General features: G+C 40.9%; 1 protein-coding gene across 1 annotated transcript; it reads left to right on the forward strand.

Annotated features, from left to right (window-relative positions):
* The first annotated feature begins 538 nt into the window (after positions 1 to 538).
* stk35 (serine/threonine kinase 35) lies at positions 539 to 11,823 on the forward strand. The gene is made up of 2 exons (XM_070895994.1): positions 539 to 2,211; positions 11,539 to 11,823. Exon 1 carries the CDS (start codon positions 1,068 to 1,070, stop codon positions 2,175 to 2,177), a length of 1,110 nt encoding a protein of 369 aa, XP_070752095.1. The 5' UTR covers positions 539 to 1,067; the 3' UTR covers positions 2,178 to 2,211; positions 11,539 to 11,823.
* Positions 11,824 to 21,177: the final 9,354 nt, after the last annotated feature.

A 21,177-nucleotide genomic window follows, 5' to 3' on the forward strand; every position in this document is an offset into this window, starting at 1 on the left:
AAAGTAACTCACTAGCTGTGAAGCACTTTGGGAGGCAAGGATGTAAAAAGCACTAGCTAAATCGGGTCTTCTTTCTTAGCAACTGTCTTTCTGCAAATTCCCTGATTTTATGCACTTAATTGTGTCAAAGCTTTTGATTTAGAAACCAAGGGCAGGCCACCAGTATTTTGCATAATCCCTGCTAAAAATAAAGGATTTATTTAAAGAATTAAAATATGCAGAGTGAATTGTGATGGTGACACAATGCAGGCCACTTTTGCAGATGATAAAAGTGAAAACAGTAAAGTAAATTCCACATTTGACAATTCATTCAAACGTTTTTTTTTTAAAGTGTTGTTAGAACTTTAACTTTTACTGGGTTTGGAGATTCAATTTTCAGGGAGACTATGCAAGGTGTACAAATGGTGCACTGCCTACCCGAGCAGCAGTGAGTGCAGAGGCAGGGAACGAGCGGAGTCCGCGCATGCGCTTGCGTCGACGGGCGGCACGTGAGCGCGAGCCTGGACGTGGACTGGTCGAAGCGAGCAGGAAAGGGAGGGGTGTGTGTGCGTGTGTGTGAGAGGGAAGAAACAAGTGAGCAGGGCCAACCTCCCCAGGAATGAATGAGCGAGTGAGTGGCCCGCAGAGCAGAGAAGGCCCAGAGAGCTGGTGGCCAGCAACGCGCCTTTAGGTGATTTGTTGTGTGTGTGTGAGAGAGGAGAGAGGACGGGGGCAGCTGAAGTCAGCAGGCACGGTGCTGAGGGCCGGAGGTGTGGGTGTGGACACACAGCCGGACAGCCGCCCGCCCCCCCTCATCCCGCCGGGGGCACTGGAATGCGCCGCCGTCTACCTGCGCTCGAGCTGTGAGCGGCGGCGGCGGATGAAGCGCGGGCCCCGCGCCGAGCGGCCGCCTTCTCCCTGCCTCAGCCCGAGGCCTAGCCTCAGCCCCAGCCCTGCCCGGCCGCGGCACCGAGCGTGACCAGGACCGCGGAGGCGGCGGAGGGAGAACGAGCCTGCCTCGGCCTCTCTCCCGACAGTTATGTGGAGTGCGAGCATCTCCCCGCCACCTCAGCGACGCGCGGACGACCATGGCAAGTCACGACGTCCCGAGAGGTACAAACTGTGAGGAGCGGGGAGAGCGGGAGGGCGAGCAGGAGAACGGCAACGCCACCGCGGCCCGGCCGCAGGGCCCCCCGCTGCCGTGGGAGCCCAAATACAGCCTGGTGCAGGAGGTAGGCCGCGGCAGCTACGGCGTGGTGTACGAGGCGCTGGTGAGGAAGAGCGGCGCCCGGGTGGCCATCAAGAAGATCCGCTGCGACGCGCCCGAGAACGTGGAGCTGGCCCTGTCCGAGTTCTGGGCGCTCACCAGCCTCAAGCGCCAGCACCAGAACGTCATCCAGTTCGAGGAGTGCGTGCTGCAGCGCAACGGCATGGCCCAGAAGATGAGCCACGGCAACAAGCGCTCCGAGTTCTACCTGCGGCTGGTCGAGACCTCGCTCAAGGGCGAGCGCATCCTGGGCGCCGGCGAGCCGTGCTACCTGTGGTTCGTCATGGAGTTCTGCAACGGCGGCGACCTCAACCAGTACGTGCTGTCGCGGCGGCCCGACTCGGCCGTCAACACCAGCTTCATGCTGCAGCTGACCAGCGCCATCGCCTTCCTGCACAAGAACCACATCGTCCACCGCGACCTCAAGCCCGACAACATCCTCATCTCCGAAAAGTCCGGCGTGCCCATCCTCAAAGTGGCCGACTTTGGCCTCAGCAAAGTGTGCGTGGTGGGCGGAGGCGCGGCCAACAGCAAGAACGTGAATGTGAACAAGTGCTGGCTCTCGTCGGCCTGCGGATCGGATTTCTACATGGCCCCCGAGGTCTGGGAAGGACACTACACGGCCAAAGCGGACATTTTCGCTTTGGGTATCATCATCTGGGCCATGATTGAACGGATAACTTTCATTGATGCTGAGACGAAGAAAGAACTGCTTGGGACCTATGTTAGACAGGGCAGTGAGATTGTACCTGTAGGGGAAGCATTGCTAGAAAACCCAAAGATGGAACTGCACATCCCACAGAAAAGGAGAACTTTCATGTCTGAAGGGATCAAGCAACTTATTAAAGACATGTTGGCTGCTAATCCACAGGATCGCCCAGACGCCTTTGAGTTAGAAACTAGGATGGACCAGGTCACTTGTGCTGCATAAATTATCTATTATACAGTGGATACTCTTGTAAAAGGTATATATACAGTAAGCAAAATACTGATTATGCAGGATTTCGATTATGCACCACACTTTTGCCTTATCTGGTGTATATAGTTGCTTCCTGATTGTAAAGCCCACTTTCTTGTAACTTGCATAATGTTTTGAAAATTGAGTGTCTTAAACATTTAGTAAATCTAGTTAGTCCCATTTTAATTCTCACTAGTCCTATTTAAAGAATTAAATCTGTTCTGAAAACCACCTAAAATTTCTTATTTTTTGAGAGGGGCAATGTTTTTTTTTTAAAGAGGTAAAGTTTGTATTCTATCAAAGCGTTACTGTGTATAAAGCAACCTATGCGTGGGATGATTCCCCATCTCTTGCAGCCAAAAAAAATCTTGTACAAGATGCCCCATTAATCCCTCAGGATCCCTAGAACATGAGAATTTAGATTTTTTTTTTACGTATCCTGATTCTCAGATTTTGCCATAACTGTATAGATGGGGAGCTGAGGAGTAATGCTAACAAGTTGAGACTAGAGAGGACTGAGCCTGAGTTCGCTCCTAACAGTGAATTGCAGTACTATTTGCCACAGTGACTCATTCGACGACCCCCCTAATGTCAACACTTGGACTAAGTTCCTAGCCTTAATTGAATACCTGCCATCTATTTTCTTGCCATTCAGTGTTAACATTGTTATTTCTCGCTATGTTATTTACAAATAGACACAAATCTAGTATTGTCATTTACACTATTGTCCTTATTTTACCTGCTAACAATTAAAATGTGTGTACAGTATTCTCCCAGACATACTGTTGTGAATCAAACCTGTTAAGGATCAAAACAGAAAATGCTAGAAAACACTCAGCAGTTTAGGAAGCATCTGTGGTGAGAACGTTTCAGATTGGTGGACATTCATCAGAATTGTTGAGGATGATCGTTTTGCCTTTAACAGTTTGGATAAATGCCGATTATAAGCTGAAATGGAACTTAAACTTCAAATTGATTTCAATGCATTTTATTTACCCACTCATTAGTAAACATTGTGTTAATAGATTTTTTTTTGAAAAGTCCATGCAATTTTTTTTTTTTACTGAGCATCTAGGAAAGCTGCTGTAATCCTTGCCTACACATAATCCATATTAGCCCAGATAATTAACGGTATATATCTAAAAACTCACTGCTTTAATTGTAAACTTGTCCAATTGATAAAGCTATACAACGCAATTTTTTTACGGTACATTTACGGTTCATTTCAAAATTTGGAAAATTAAATATTTTGTTTGATCTTGCCTGTCCTGGCCAAATGTTTAAGAATCTATGGTGTTTGTCTATTGCCCATCTTAACTCTCTTCCCACCCCCTGCACCTCCCAACAAAACAAAACCTGACACTTTAATTGTTTTATGATGGTGTTCATCTTTTTAATTTTAAGAACTTGACTCATAGTAGTTGTGAAGATATAAAAACACTTTTTTAGAGTTGCACTACATGATAGCATCATCTGAGATTTTAAAAAGCACTATTTCCCATGTCCATTGGGAAGCTTGGTTTGGCCCATATTACTCAAGTGTATTGTGAACTTGTGAACATTTTCCATTTTAATTCTATTCAGTTTGTGGGTGGGAAGAGGAAGAAAGGTGGCAGAAGCAAAGTAGCCAACAATATTGATTGGAGGCTATTTAGTTAAGTAAACTTGTAGTAGAGCTGATCACACGAAACCTGGTGGTATCCTAAAATAGGTTACTGGTGTCCATTTTGAAAATTAATGATTCAAACAACAAAAAGGAAGTTAGAGTATATTGCTGATCTATCAGTTTTAAACGTGTGGTGAGAGGAGGATTGTCTTTTATTCAGAACAAAAATGTACACTGACAAAAGTTTTTTTTGTAAAATCCAGTTTGACTCCGTCGTTTTATATCTTTTGAAAATGATTTTGATTAATTTGGGAAGGAGAAAATGCAGATTGTGGACCAAATCTCAAGCCAGTTACAATTTACCATCTAAAATCAAATTCTTAATTTCACTAACATTGAAAATAATTAGTCAAAACCAGTTAGTGGCCACATATCAAGTGGTAAATACTTTTGCAGCCTGGAGGAACCACTAGTTGAGCTTGTGTACTTGTTCCAACTGGATTTGTATGTAGCTTAGGAAAGTTTTATAGGATCAGGCCTACTGGCTTGTTAAATATTTACTTGCGTTCTGTAACAGTGAGTAACATGTTTTTAAAAAAAAAAATGATGGTTTGCAAAAAAATTGGTTTGTTACTAAATTTTTGTTGAAATTATTTTTGTCTCTGCAAAGAACAAGATGGACAGACCATGAAAGAATACTCTACTTTTGGGAGGGGAAGTTCTGGGGAATCTGATATTTACAAACTGCCTTTTGGCTTGTGAATCACCTTTTGTATGCTGTTGCTGAATTTGTTCTACAAAATTTCCTCCAGTGGATGAGTGGAGATTTATTTTCTCAAATGGAGAAATCTGATTTTAACTTTCAGTTTCACTTTGTTTTTATTTTTGAAGCATTTGCCTTTGCACAGAGTTGAATTCTATAGCGACTGGTCCAATTCTTGTACTACAGGGAACTTGTACTTCCATTAATGGTGGTCCAATAATATTGTGTAAATAATTTTGCTAAAACAGTTAAATTGAACGTGTACTCAATAAGGACATGTGCAAGCAACATTTGTGAAATGCTTCAGGTAATTAGGGCTAGTTCCCCAAGCTGTGTTGATCCTGCTTGCTGCAATAGTAACATTTCATGTCTTACAGTTGGTAACTTGTATGTTGATTTGCACTGCAAGTATTGGGGGTGGGTAATCTTGGGAGCAAAAGTCCATAATCTGGGTATCAGATTTTGGGTTAGTGTAGTGCAGGTGTAAGTCACCTTTTTCTACCCCCTGCTGTCTTGTGTGCCAGGAATTGAACATACATTCGGATGGACATATCCCTGCTCTGTAAATTCAATCCAAGCATAAATTGGATAATCATGGGAGAATATTAAGTCCTGATCAAAACTTAAATTACACTTGCAGTCATGGTTCCGTTAAGTAGTACAGGGTATTTGAAGATTAAACAGAGGTTGTTGTCTTAGAAAAAAAGTTAAGAGCAAGTTAATGTCTGAATCATTTGATCTTTTATTGCAAGCTTTGAGGCAGTCATACCACCAGCATTCAATTCTACACTTGGTAGACCCATCTTTTGTCTGGTTTGTGCGTAGGGTAATCACAGGAACACTTTGGTCGAAAGATTGAATTTTATTTATCGCTAAGAAATAGTAACAGTTGATAGTGTACTTGAAGTATTTAATATGTATGCACTGGGTGATATCAGCTTTCTATAAATATAACTAAAGTCAGTATTGTCAATGGCTGGTGTAGTTCTGGCAGATGTGTAGTTTTGCTATTGATAGCACTTTGGTATAAAGCTGGAGACCTTTGCTGACCTAGCAGGATCTGAAACCTGTATTTTGAGGGTCCTGTGAGCTGCAGTTGAGTATTCATTTCCTCATATAAATACAGAGTGCATTCATACAAGTGTATTTCATTAGAATCCATTGTTCTGATTACAAGTGTTACTAAGGTACTTGACTCTAAAATAAGTTGGTCACGTTTTGGCAAATCGGCAGGTTCTTTGCCAAAGTTTCTGAAGAATCATTAAAAAGCTCAACTGCTGTTTAACAAATTTGAAAACATATGCAAGACAATGTCAAAAACATGGCTTCCCAACAAGTTTGAAGCAAAAGTAGAATCAGGATTTTACAGCACAGAACTTGTGCCTATCATCATCATAGGCAGTCCCTCAGAATCGAGGAAGACTTGCTTCCACTCTTTAAAATGTTCTTGGGTGGCTGAACAGTCCAATACGAGAGCTACAGTCCCTGTCACAGGTGGGAGGGTGGGACAGGTTTGCCGCACGCTCTTTCTATTGCCTGCGCTTGATTTCTGCATGCTCTCGGCAATGAGACTCAGTGCTCAGCGCCCTCCCAGATGCACTTCCTCCACTTAGGGCGGTCTTTGGCCAGGGACTCCCAGGTGTCAATGGGAGTGTTGCACTATATCAGGGAGGCTTTGAGAGTGTTCTTGTAATGTTTCCTCTTCCCACCTTTTGGCTCGTTTGCCATGAAGGAGTTCCGAGTAGAGTGCTTGCTCTGAGAGTCTCGTGTCTGGCATGCGGACAGTGTGGCCTGCCCAGCAGAGTTGATCAAGTGTGGTCAGTGCTTCAATGTTGGCCTGGTCGAGGACGCTAATGTTGGTGCGTCTGTCCTCCCAGGGATTTGTAGGATTTTGCGGAGACATCGTAGTGGTCGCTGGAGAAATACCACCAACGATGTCTCCAAGATCCTACAAATCCCCTGGGAGGACAAACGCACCAACATTAGCGTCCTCGACCAGGCCAGCATCCCTAGCCTTGTGCCTAATGTGTGGTTTTAAAAAAAAAACTTAATCTCCCTTTTTGTTTTTAAATTCATGCCCTTTTGTTACTGACTCCTCAATTTTACCCCGATACAGCTTTAAGTCCTTATTTTGAAGACTTACCATATTTCCTCTTAATCTTACTCTTAATCTTATCTATTCTCTTTTATAACTATAGTCTGCATCCTGGTATCATAGTGAATCTCTTCGCATTGTCTCCGTGGCCTTGATATCTTTCCTAAAAGTAAGGCACCCAAACCTGGACACCATTCTAATTTGTATAACTTCAGCATTACTACCTTTTTATGTGTTCTGTATAACCGTTATTAAAGTTAGGATCGTGTGTGTGTGTATGTTTGTTGTTTTATCGACTTGTCACTTTCAAAGGATGTCACATGGTAGAAATCTATCAGATGTCTTTTGAAAATCCATATAGACAACATTCAGTGTATTTCTTTTCTTTGTTGCATGCTACCTGCTTTTTATAAATCCATGTTGGCTGTACTTAATTAACCTATGCTTTTGAAGTGATTAACTTTCACTTTTATTGCCCCTAGAAGCTTTCCTACTATAGGTTGAACCTCCCTTATCCAGAACCATTCCCGGCCACCGGGTGGCATATGCGCAGAACTCTGACATAAAAAAATTGAAGTCCTTCGTTGCTGCCAACTCCTGCGATCCACTGCCCCCATGATCTCTGCTGGATTCCCAGCCCCAAGCCAGCCAGCCCAAATATTCCCTTGCTCAGTACCTGTACCACCCAATTTAACGTGATCACCCCTTGTCTGGAAAAATCCCTTATCCAGAACAAACCAGGTCCCGAGGGTTCTAGATAAGGGAGGTTAAAGCTGTACTGTCATTAGCCTGACTAGTCTATAGTTACCTGGTTTATCTTTTTTGTTAAATAGAAATGTTACATTGGCAATTATCCAGTCTTTTGGCACAATTGGGTTTGAAAGGTTGTGGTCAGAATCTCTATTCTAACTTCCATTCGCATCCTAGGATGCATGCCATTAGGGCTCGGTGCTTTTCTAATTTGCGTACCATGAATAATTTTCAGTACTACTTCCTTATCAATGGATATGTTATCTAATTGCTCCTCCACCATCTCTTGTACCCTTTCATTCAATTTATTCCTACTTCCACATAAAAATGAGAAAAATTCTCCGTTCAGTGAGACATAACCTTGTGTTGGGCATTTGGTAAAGGTGAAGAATGCATTTGGGTCCTTTATTTGCATCCTACTTTCAGATCACTTGTCCGAGCTTTGACGAGATTTACAGTCATTCAGTGTGCCACTGTCTAAATAGGGTCTGAGAATTGGTGGTGGAAGCTACATGTGTGATTCCTGATGCAAAGCTTTTCATAAGATGCTTGTAGGAGATATTTTGTTGCACCAGGGTTATTGCTCTATAACATACTGTCATGTTGTAGTACTTTTGAGATAAATGTTCTCTGCAGGTCGTTGCTGCAGTCTTTGGTCATATCTTTTATTCTAGCAACTAATGCCTCTGGTTGCTCTTAAAATCCAGAAAGAGTTGATCTTAGTACACTGTCAAGTGCAGTTTGCTTCATATAATTGGTATGCTTTCAGCAGGATGGTGTTCAGCTGATGGGTGCGTTATAGATATTAAAGATGCATTTATCAATCTTTCAAAATCCTGTTTTTAAAAAAAAAAAACCTTTTCAACACTAACAGTTTTAATTACTTAAAAGGACTAAGTGACTTTAGTCTCAAAGTGCCTATAATTTAAGCAGCACTCCTTCCTCTCCCTATTTCTTCATATCTTGTTCAATTCTGCACAAGTTATGTACCTTTTCAAGAGAATGTTCCGAAAGTTTCTGAATGTGAGGGGATTTTGGGCACTCGGTGGATATTCAGTCTCAAGAATAATCTATTATTGAGTAAATTTTTTTGTTTTTGTCTTTCTCCCCGTTTCCAGCATAGTTTGTCCTTAGCTTGCCATCCAGTTCTCACCGAGCTTTTCTCAAGTTATTAAGGAAATGTGGTCAAATAGTTGGTTGGTCCCATCAGCAGGCCCCTCCTTTTCCTTCCTTTATCATAAATAAGTACAATCTAATGATTCCTAACTTTCATTGTGCCCCCTGACACCCCAAATATACCTGCTACATGCAGTTATTTGTCTTCCCTCTTAAATCTACAGTTTTGTAACATTGGAGGCATCTTGTTTGTCTCTTTTTTTATCCATTTGTATCTCAAGCCTTCATTGTTTCTCACTAGAATCGGTTTCATCTTTTTAAATGATCCTTTTTAGTGCAACTTCTGTTTCAGATGTTTAGACTGCATAAATAATTCTTATGTTCCGATGTCTTGCTTACATTTGGCTTTGAATTACCTCATTTTGATCTCTTGTCTCTAAAATATATCTCCTGAGTATCTGTTGATGTAACATTTAACTCCCTAATGCTTTGGTGTTTTCTCAGGCAAAATCAAATCTTATCAACTGAGAAGGGCAATTCCTCAGCTTTGAAACTATTGCCACATTTAATATAAGAAATAGGAGTAGGCCATACGGCCCTTCGAGCCTGCTCCACTATTCAATAAGATTATGGCTGATCTCGCATCTATATTAAAATTATAGATAATGCTATAAGTTCAAATTATCCATCAGTTGAAAGTTCTGGCTAAATCTGTGGATTTTGGCATGGGGGGGGGGGGGGAGAAAGAAGTTGGAGGCTTGAGGTGAGAATTTTCCTATAAATGAGCTTTTTCTTGCAAGTCCTGGACATGTGTAGGATTTTTCAAATTGTTGAAGGAAATATTCTGGTATGAAAGATATGTAGGCAAATTTTGTAACGGGTGATTATGGGAGTACCATCTGAGACCAAGAAAGTTGATGGATGGAGTATGGATAAAGTTATCTCAGATGTGAGATTATAGCTGTTGGTTGGACATGTGCTCCCTGCATGCAGTGCTTTGCCTCTCTCTCTCTCTCTCTCTCTCTCTCTCTCTCTCTCTCTCTCCCCCGAGTTCCCACATGGTTGAAGAAATTGTCTCCCTTTTTCCTCATTGACCCCCTCCCCTCCAAAAAACAAACTAATCTGGTTCTACTTCAACCACCAACTCTTGGTAGAACTGTTTTCACTGCTCCCCTGTTGCACTTTGAAGTTTCCCATGCAGTAACATTTCTCGAATTGACCATATTATTGACCCCAAACACCCTGGTCCCCATCCCCAGTATGACTTGTAGTTTCCGCATTGAACCCGGGATTCACCTTGATGGTATTGTAGGCATACACATGTTTCATCATACCACTTACATAGGGAATCTTTGCTACAACTTTCCAGTTGTCAATTTATCAATTATTCTCACGTCCTCCCCCACAAAAATGCAAAGCAGAAGGCTTTTCCAGCATATCTTTATAAGCAGTATTCTTGAAATTAGCATTTCAAAGGATAAGGGGAAGATTTTCTTGGGCTAGGCACATTGGATCACCTGAGCGCAGAAAATATTAGAAAACTGAGTAGATAAGAGTATATGTCTGCAAAAGACCTGCCTGATTATTTACCCTTCCATTTGTATTAATGCAAGAAAAACTGAGCAGGTTCCTTTACAGGCATGTGCTCTCGCCTGACCAATATTCCAATATTTGCTCCACCCAGGTGATCCAGTGGGAACAGACCCAAGAAAATGTCCCCCGATATCTTTGCTTATGACTGATCATTCCAACGTGGACGGGGAAAGTTGGTCTGCGATGCTCCAATTTCACGTAATGTCCGACTGACTGGTATTCATGTTCCCACTTTATTTCTTATGCCAAACCTTGCGATGTGTGTGTGTGTGACAATTTGCTAGTCTACAGAACTATTCCCTTACCAAGTGACACATGGTCAAGGATAAACCAACCGACCATCACCTTTTGGAAGTGGGCAGTTTTATTCCTATCGTATTACGTCATTTTTGATTTTCATCCGAATTCTCCATGTGGAAGAACCTAAGCTCTAATCCATTTTATATACTATGAAAATGTCAAAATAAATGGAGCAGCAGTGAAATACTCCCAGAAGCTTCTTTTTTTTTCCAAGACCCACAGGGCAGCAGTCTGCTTCCATTCATATAACCATGAAATGTTATCAAATAACCAAAAAAAGGAAATAGCCTGTTTTCTCTGTACTTGATGAAAATTTTCAAAGCTTTTAAGGGTTGAGAACAATTGGTGCAAAATGAATTGCCATGGTGAATTATAACTTCTGTGAAATGTAAAATCATAACATGAAGTCTCATTTTATCTTGTGGGCTGTTCACTTGCACTATATCCAAGTTTTATCTGGAATAAATCTTTTCTGATTTAAGTGCTTGATATAGTAGCAACAATATTTATCAGGATTTGATTTGAATCTAATTACATGTGGGCATGTTTTAAAATATTTTTGTGGTAGTTTAATAATTGCTTGGGTTTCCATTCCACCTTTTGTGAGTACCCCTTGTTTAGTTACTTGGAGACTTGTAAAGGCTCCCCTTGACTGTACATACAGTACATGCTGAAAAGAAGCAAATCGTTTTAAGTTGAAACCAAAATTGCTTGTGTTGGGTAGAAACTGTTTTAGATTTCACATTTCTGTTGTAATAACTAAGATTAGAACAGAAATGCATCTCTTTTGCCATTATAACACTTAAATACTTGTTTAACAGATTTATATCAAATGCTGTAGTTACAGATTGCTAATTTTAATATTGAGACATGACTTGCAAGGCAATTTTGTAGTGTAGAAATGGGGGCTGATTATCCGTATTGGTTTCCAGCATTCCCAGTGAAAAGGCAGAATATTCTTGCAAAGATCACATTGGTACAGTTTTTTTTAAAGTATTACCTGTAGCTCTATTGCCCAGCAACTTATCTAATTTGAATAGATCTTTTGTGATTGTATTTGAAAGATTAGATAATAGTCAATCTCATTTTGTAAACTATCTTTTCATTTCAGGCTGGATAAATTGGAACATGAGCTTGCTCTCAAGAATGGATGGAACTTTTAATGGAAACTAAACTGAACAGCTTCCTTAGAATGTACAGAGATTGGAGACTTTTGCTGCATTTAGAGCTTCAGCATTAGCTGATGTCAGGACAGGGAACGCTATGCAATTAAATTGCTAGGAGGTTTTCTTTTGGGGGGGGGGGGGGGATGTTTGCCATGCAATAAATCTGTATTTACACTATTTGACTGTACCATCACTTTATCTGATTAAATGGTGTGTCCTTGAAGATTTAATTGGGTGGATTGAATTCTTAAAGCTGTATGATCCTGTGTTGGTAACTTTGTTTTATGTAAAGCATTAGATGTTATTGGCAAGAATTTGAGCAGCTGCACTTGTATACCAGTATGATTTATTTTAAATTGATCAGCATGAGTGACCGGAGTGCCTTAAATTATTTTGTCAGATTCATTGATGCTAAACAGAATCTGAGGAACTTTAGATTCCAAAATGTGTGAAGTTTTTTGTTCTAAGATAATGTATTGGGGAGCCAGTTTCTCTGATATGGCCTGGGTTGAAGAGTTTCTGGTGGACTGAAAACAGAACAGAGGTTAGTTCAACCATAAAATCAGTAGCTCCATTGAATAAATTGCTGAATAAAGAACTTAGCCATTTGGAAACTGAAGCTAAACACTTGTGGTCGTAGCCCCCTCCCCCCTCCCTTAGTGATATTTGGCTAATGGCAGCTGAAACTTTGGGTCTGGTATTTGGAACCTGGGTTTGATACTAGGCTTAAAGGAAAATGTCTTTACTTAAAGGATCTTGAATGTGATGAAGTTTGGACAAACACATCCTAGTTGTGATTGTGCTCTGACCACTGTAAAAACTGCCACAGTTACGTTTATAGGTCATTGGGATGGATGACTGGTGTGGGAAATGGAAAAGCATCTATATTCTTAAAGCGCAAACTTGAGGAAGAATCGAGGTTTTAAGTTCCGCTGATTGAGACTGTCTGGCATGGAATCTCATTCTACTGGAGTACAGATCTGAGATTCAGGATTCGCGTCACTGTTTGCAGCAGTCTTGATTTTCCACCTACATGACCAGAAAATGCTGTGAAATCAGATGTTGGCCTCCAGGAACTGAGTCTCAATTTTGGTACTATTACCTACTACTGTGCAATAACTGACCTAGGAGTTCTTGATGCTGATACTGTGTACCAAAGTAGAAAATCATTCTTCCTCACAAAAAAAGGTATCCTTGTGTTACTGGCAAGTTTAGTATAAAAGTTCTCCTGATTATTTTTTGCCACTAGCTTGAACACTGATATTATGGAGGCTGGCTCTCCAAAGCATTCTGAAGGGTTCTCAGTACTAAAGTTGTTACTGGAGTGAAAGCTGTGACTTGGATCAACCAGGATATGCAGAAGCCATAGACTCCAGCTGCTTGAAACCTGGTGAGAGATGAACCAATTCTGGCATATTTTCACTGAAGTTCAGTGATCACATTCTAACTTGTTTAGTCTCCCTCGGTAATGTAAAATATTCAGTACATTACTTTTCAAAACTGCAAAATCAGGATCATCACCATCGCAATGATTTGTTTTTAAAAAAAGGGCTGAGCTGTTTGACTTTAATACTGGAGCATGAACAACATTTCTAAAAGCATTTAAGGTTTGAGTATTGGATTCTTGGTGGGATGGTGCAGACAAAACATTTGGAAACCAGTTCAAGTTTATATAGAATGAAGTTTATATAAATGTAGTAGGTGGCATTCATTTTTCAGCATGAATTACTAAGTAATGTTAAACTTTCCAAGCTCAATTGTAAAGTCATTTGTCTCTTGTCCATAAGTGATCTCTAAATATTTACTTTTTCTGAGAATGTGGTCATTTTTATTCCATAGCTTTGTAAAATGATGTAGCTTGTACCATAGATGTATAGTTTGCATTTGGCTCCAGATGACTTTTCTTAAACCTATAGTCCAAGCACTAATATCAGTTTACCACCGCAACCCTTGAGGTATAATTGCAGTTAAAATACTGAGTGCTGCTGGCCATTAGTTGTGAAGTTTTGAAACAAATTGCCAACACAGGAGTTTGCCATGTTTCCCGAGATCGAGCAAAACACTGATCGAAACACAATTGTTGAGCACAGATTTTCCCGTAACTAATGGAATGGAGGAAGTTGCAAGATTATTATCTTTTTATTTTGGGGTTCAGGTGTTGACTATAAATGGAGGTTTTCTGTTGAGTTTGGCGATCCTGGATTTAACTTCTCCAAAAGTTAGTCATTGGTACAAAAATGTTAGATGAGATTATGGTATTTACTGAAAACTATTAGCATTGTTAAAATTATTTAAGTGCTCCTCCTATATTTAAAATCTACATAGCCCTATGCAGTTAGAGGGGAATTGAAAGGTATTTACTTTTTTTAAAAAAAGGGCTTCATGTTGCATTTTAAGATTGGAAAAGAGTAGATCCACTGGCAAAATGGCAGATCTATTGGCATCTTATCGCTCATGTGGATTAGGATCCTTAAACTGTACTGATCCTACAACCTAGGTATTCTTATGTATGTAACTGATTAGTACAAGGCTGAGAAAGATGCTCATCTGCAATGCTGCAGTGATCGACTGCCACTTGTATTAATTGTTTTTTTTGATTTTTGGACTGGTGAAGTGGCAGGCCTCCAAATTTGCTGGTGAGGGGGGAAAGATCATATGATCACCAGTGCAATCTTTGCCCCTTCCCACCCCCTGAAATCATAAGTACTTTTATGCTGGAATAACTTTTTTTTAAAGTAGCAATTTACTGTTGCAGTCCTGGTGTGTATTTAGTGTTTGAACTTGGAAAGTTAATTTTTTTTAATTGATTTGTTTGTAAATATTTGCCAATGATTCCTATGGAGTTGTAAAATATCGTACTCTACTAAGTATATAGGTAGAGTTCATGACATATTACATTACAGATTACTTTTTTAAAAAAAAGTTAGTTTGCTAAACCCATGAATACTCCAATACTTTGACCTTAAGGTGACTTTTAATATTGTGAAATTAATGGTGTTTTGTATGGCATTACTGGCTTGTGTTTGCAGGTTCAATGTGACCATTAAAAAATGTCAGGAAGTAAGCCAAATTTCAATGATCAGAGGCTGAATTGGAAAAACAATGTGAAATATACAGTAAAACTTGAACAATTGAGGCTCTTTTTACTAACTTCTGTTCAATAAGAATTTATTTCAATTACTAATTTTGCCTAACTTGCTATAATTACAGGGTAATTGATCTTCAGGCATAAAGATGTAGTGCTTTGCTTTTTGCCATGCAAAGTTAGTCATTCCTGTAGTTTTAGCAAATGTTTTTAAAATTGCACAGTAAAGGCAAAAGAAGGCTGTTGCATTCAAGGAAGATGGCACTTGCATATTGAGACCAAATTCAAACTGAAGTTCTTCACAATGAAATTGCAGTGCTCGTTAATCCATGAATTCAGATTGTTGTTTAATGTGCTGTCCTCTACCATTTAGCTTGTGTAACCGCATGGACATGTTAAATTTTTTTTTGCAGTTTCAGCAGTTGAAGATGGAGAAAAAAATTGTCTCTTTGTAGACGAGCTGCTTCCTTTTTCAAAGTTACTTGGGAATATGATTCTACGTGGAAATAATGGGGGGGGCGGGAGAAAATGAGGGAACAGATTCCGGGAGCATTTTGTACTGGGACAGAATGTTAGTTGTGACTGAGCATTTGGGACATGTTTACTGAAGCGTCGATATGTGGTTTACAGAAGGATTTGTTTCAAGAGAATCCTCGTTTGTTTCTACCTCGTATTCAGGGTGTCACCCAAGTCATGCTGGATGATGTAACACTGCTTGTTCTCTCTATGGTTGGTTTGTCCTCTTACTTGCAATTTCATTTCATTAGATTGTTTCCAAGAACCTTTACACTTCTATGCAATTTTTATGTATTTGGATTTGAAACACTGTAATGGTACCACAATCTCTATTTATGCTGATCCCTCTGCATGGAACACAAACATTGTTGTGGACCAATATTTGAGTGTTTTTGATTTTTGTATTTAACATTGATTTGTAGTTTGGACTGGAGCCATTTGAATATTCAAATGATTTGTCTTAGGAAGAATATTTGACATTCATTGCATTTGTTATTTCAGCAATAAAGGGTTTAAAATGTCCTTTTTTGAATTGAGGTGATTATTTTAATTGTGTTCACATTTTTTAATAAGTACAATTTTTCAAGTCCTTCCTATGGAATTTAAATGAGAAGTTTTGTAACTTCAAGGCTTCAAAGTATTATCCATCCATTTTAATTATTTAATCTCTTGAAGCAGTACCTATTTAGCCAGTCCCCACACAAAAATATAAGTATCATTATTTTGCACATGGTTTTCAATCTGCAGATGGTGTGCAGGCAAGATGACTTGAATTACTCATTACCGCGCATGTAGGCTGTAAAACCTTTTACAGCAGTCCACTTGATGCTCAATCACACTTGGGCAGAAAGTCACTGCTGTGTTGACATCTGGGAGAATTTAACTCCCATATGAAAAAAGATGGTTCTTCAGAGAGCAGGCTGGAAAAAAACATCACAACTTCAAAGTTCTCAAAGTTGTTTTGGTGTAAGAAAAAAATGAAGTCTCATTTGCCACAAGCTGCTTCTACAGTACGTGGTTGGATTCAAATACGCAAGAAATCTCTGCCATTGCCTCCCTTGATAACTTTCAACAATTTAGATTTAAATAGCACTGCTATATGCAAAAGATGTCTGAGCTATTTAGCATAAGAAGGTAAAATATAGTGGACACCAACCACGGGGAAAGGGTAGAGAGGCTATGGGGAGCTGAAACCATAAGGTTTTTGAAAGCAAGGAGGGAAATTACAAGGCAGAGGGAACAGTAGAAGCTTAGTGGCTGAGTGAGGTGCTGCAAATGGAAAAAAGTGTTAAGGAAATGTTTGGTGTTGGGAGGACTGCAATGATTTGAGATGGGAGATAATTTTAAAGACCACCCCCCCCCCCCCGCCCAGTCTCTGCTGACCTACATCCGTGACTCTTCCGACATTCGCTGCCACTTTCCCAGTTTCCAGTTACCTGTCCATAACCGCCTCTTCACCATGGACATCCAGTCCCTCGACATCTCCATCCCCATCCCCAACCAAAATGGCTTTTGGGCCTGCTGCCCCTCTGTTTCATTTGCCCAACCAGTCCCCATACATCGCCCTCCTCCACTTAGCTGAAGTTGTTCCTGCATTGAACAATTTCTCCTTTTGATTCCTCAGTCCCTTCAAATAAAATGTGTCGCTATGGGAACCTGTGTGGGTACTAGTTATTCCTGCTTTTTTGTGGGATAAGTGGAACGTTCTTTGTTCTGGTCCTGTCCCTCTTTTTTTCCAGTACATTGATAATTGTATCGGTGTCGCTTCCTGCTCTTGCCTGAACTAAAAAATGTCACTGACCTTTTCTTCAAATCTCTCCCCTCCCCCCTTGCCTTCACATTGTCCATCTCTGACTCTTCCCTTTTTTGACTTCTGTCCATTTCTGGGGATATTGATATCTGCTATAAGTCCACTGAGTCCCACAGCACTTCATACTTCCACCTCACTTCCTACAAGGACTCTATTCCATTCTTCCAGTTTCTCTGTCTTCCTTTGCATCTATTCTGATGATGCCACCTGCCACCAGTGCTTCCACTATGTCTTTTTCCTCAATTGAGGCTTCCCCTCCACTGTGGTTGATGGGGTTTCCCATTGTGTCCATCCCATTTCCTGCACTTCTTCCCTCCTCTCTACCCTTCCCTTCCAGAACCATGTTAGGGTTGTCCTTGTCCTCTCCTTCCACCTGACCAGCCTCCATATGCAACAGATCATTTTTCGCTACCACCAAATACTTTCCACCTGCCCCCCCCCCCCCGCCTTCAACATTCCCTCCATGATACCCTAGCCACTCTTCCATCACGCCTAACACCTGAGCCCCTTTGCATAGCATCTTCCCATGCAAGCGCAGGAGATGCAACACCTGCCCTTTCAATTCCTCCCCACCATCCAAGGCCTCAAACATTCCAGGTAAAACAGCGATTTGCTTGTATTTTCAATTTGGTGTGCTGTATTCGCTGCTCACAATGCAAACTTCTCTATTGGGAGGTCAAATGCAGGTTGGGTGACTGCTTTGCTGAACACTTCCGTTCAGTGCGCTGGCGTGACCCTACCCATTCCGTCGCTTGCCATTTTAATTCTCCGCCCCACTCCCACTCCGTCCTTGGCCTCTACAATGGACCAATGAAGCTCAACTGAAGCTTGAACAGCACCTTGTGTTTCGATTAGGCACTTTACAACTTTCTGGACTCAACAATTTTAGATCATAACCACTGCTCCCATTTTCTGTGGACAGCAGGTGCTGATGATGATGATTCTGCTGTTGCTATTTACAGCTCCTGTCGACCTATCTTTTGTTTCTTTACTTGTCTCATTACCATCCCTTTTTGCCTTGCACCATCATACCTTTTGCCATGTAATCACTGCTACCTAGCACAGACCCCTCCTATCTTTTCTTCTCTTTCTCTTCCCAATACCCCCCGCCCCAAAAATGTCCGGGCCGCTACTTGTTTAAAGAGTAAAATTTTCCAGTTCTAATGAATGGTCATCAACCTGAAATATGAACTCAGTTTCTCTCTCCATGCATGCTGCCTGACTTGATTATTTCCAGAGTTTTCTGTTTATATTCATGATCATTTAAACTAGGGTGCGATGAAACCATAGGGGGGATTTGAAAACAAATAAGAGTTTTGATATTGACACATGGGGAGCTGAGAAGCCATTGGATCTTGGCTGAAGGAATATGGGCTATTAAGATGTGGGCTGCTGGGTTTTGGATCAGTTGAATCTGGCAAAGAGGAGGACTGATCCAAACATTGACAGGATGAAGGCATGCTCTAACCTTTTGGAAGTAGAAGGGAAGAAATGGGGATGGCGTTGGAAGAAAAGTGGCTTTGTTGAAGGAACGGATCTGGGGCAGGCAATTGAGCTTGGTCAGGCAAGACGCCATGGTTGTGCATTTCCTGACTGAACTGGGGAGGTTGATGGAGCTGAAAAGAATAATCCCATATGGACGAGAATTTCAAAAAAATCTGCCATCGCCAGATTGCTGCCCTAAATACTGCTAAAATGTTAAAATTATCGCAGGCAAAAAATTCCACAAAAAAAGGAAAAAGTTCTGTCTGGCAGAATAAATGGACCTTGCATCCCGATTCTCGGCAGAAAATGCGATCCTAGACGGAACTTACTAAAATTTAGACCGAGGCTACAGGTTGGGCCTAGGGAGGGGGGAAACCACTAAATATTTTTTTCAAAATACAAAAAATAATTAAGAATACATTCTCAGGACCCTTTTACACATAATTGCTGAAAAAGAAAGTAAAAGAAAACTAACTTTTTTTTGCAAGCTTCATACCTGCCGCCCAGCTCCGGCTGGTTTCTCCTGGGCGTTTAAAAAAGATTTTACCTACAGGTCATCGCTGCGACAAAACTCGCGGTGGCAGATTTTGAACAGTGCTTGCCTGCGGTCCGCTCCCCAGTGGTATTTTGAAACCGGCGGCAGAACTGTTTTCCGAAATTTCCACTGGGTGGTTTGCCGCCCAATACGGCTGAGAAACCGTGTAAAATCCAGCCCCATAATCTCCCCCCCCCTTGCCCCAGCCCACCTTATCAGTAGTTGAGATGTCACCACATCAGACATGAGTGAGGGGAAGCTGTTAAAGGTCATGCCTTTTGCTAATTGGAATTCTATTGAGAACAAATATTTATCTTGAGATGTGGAGTATTTCCATAGGACTCACTGACTGGAAAATCATTGGTGGAAGAAATTATCCACAAGGTTCAAATTATCATAATTTATCTACAAGATTCAAATAATCATCTTCCACAGACTATGCAGGTGGTCAGGAAGGGCCACTATCAATTTGTCTCAGCGTACATAGTTGTGGGTGTAAAACTTTGTCAAAGGCACTTGTGGTTACAGTAAAACTACTGTCGTGTAATATACTCATGTCTATTCTCTCTTTCTCCTTCCAGCCCCCCTTCCTCCCACACTCATTGGTAATCCTTAGTTGAAGAAGTGCTTAGCATTAGCAACAATATAATTGCAGCAACTTCCTATCTGGAACAACTAAGAGGATTGGATGCTCTGAGCTCTCTTGGATACATGCTAAAAAAATGTCCTGATTAAGACAATTGGGGTTCCTCGTGAACTGACACAAATCGCAGATGGTACCCAGAGCTTTTTTTTATTATATGTGCCTTTGGCGTTCAACTTTGATTTTCTTGCCATTTGGCATCTTTGCTTGTTAAATATTCAGCTCCCCTCCTCAAAAAGACAACGATAAACCAGGAAATTATGGGCCATTTATTTTACTCCAGTTATTAAATTACTAGAGCCTATTAGATGGGATTAAGTTATGAGAAACCTCAATTAATTGGAGACAGTCAAAACATATTTTTAAAAGGCAATTCATGCTTGACCAACCTAATAGAATTCTTTGAAAAAGTAACAGAAGATGAATAAAGGAAATGCATTGGAAGTGGTTTAAATGGATTTTCAAAAAGCATACTACATAACTATTTTAGCAAAGTCCCAGCCTCCTCTATCACCAGCCCTGGTTTTTGTCCTGTCCCACCTGCAGGACAGATCCACTAGAGGTGGTGGTACAATGGTATACAATCGGGAGAGAGTGCCCCTGGGAGTCCTCAACATTGACTCCAGACCCCATGAAGTCTCATGGCATCAGGTCAAACATGGGCATGGAATCCTCCTGCTGATTACCATCTACTGCCCTCCTTCAGCTGATGAATCAGTACTCCTCCATGTTGAACACCACTTGGAAGAAGCACTGTGGGTAGCAAGGGTACAAAGTGTACTCTGGTTGGGGGACTTCAATGTCCATCACCAAGGGTGGCTCATTAGCACCAATAATAACCAAGCTGGCCGAGTAGTGAAGGACATCGCTGCCAGACTGGGCCGGCGGCAGATGATGAGAGTAATGGCAAGAACAGAGAAATTTGGTCATTCAAATACATAATTCCCTGAAAGTGCAAATGCAGGTACATAAAGCCAAATATTTATCCAATTATCACTTAAAAGGCACAATGGTCTCTGCCTCAAGTACTCTTTGTGACAAAGCATTTCATGCTCCAGCAACCCTCTGTATAAATAAATTTCTCCTAACCTTCCTTTTCATTCTCTTTGTGATAATTTTAAATTGTTGACCCCTTGTCACTGACTCACCAACCAGATGAAATAATCTTTCCCAATTCACTGGATCAGAATGTTTCATAATTTTAAAGGCCATAATTAAATCTCATCTAAGCCTTCTCTGTTCTGGTGGGAATAGTACCAGTATCTTTAGTCTCTGCTCATAAAAGTAGTTTATACCTTGCATCATTATACCCTAGTGAATCTAGGTTATACATTTTTTATGGCTTTAATGTACTTTCTATAATAGGGTGCTCAAAACTGCATACACTACTCTAACTGTGGCCTAACCAATGTTTTATATAAATTCATCATTACTATTACTCTTTGCCTGTATTAATAAAACCAAAATTCACTTTATGTACCTGCATTTGCACTTTCAGGGAATTGCGTAT

Source organism: Pristiophorus japonicus, chromosome 12 (assembly GCF_044704955.1).
Source record: "Pristiophorus japonicus isolate sPriJap1 chromosome 12, sPriJap1.hap1, whole genome shotgun sequence".
Taxonomy (NCBI): domain Eukaryota; kingdom Metazoa; phylum Chordata; class Chondrichthyes; family Pristiophoridae; genus Pristiophorus; species Pristiophorus japonicus.

Bases quoted from the DNA above. Each gene is read 5' to 3' on its own strand.
- stk35 (XM_070895994.1), top strand. From the start codon at position 1,068: ATGGCAAGTCACGACGTCCCGAGAGGTACAAACTGTGAGGAGCGGGGA.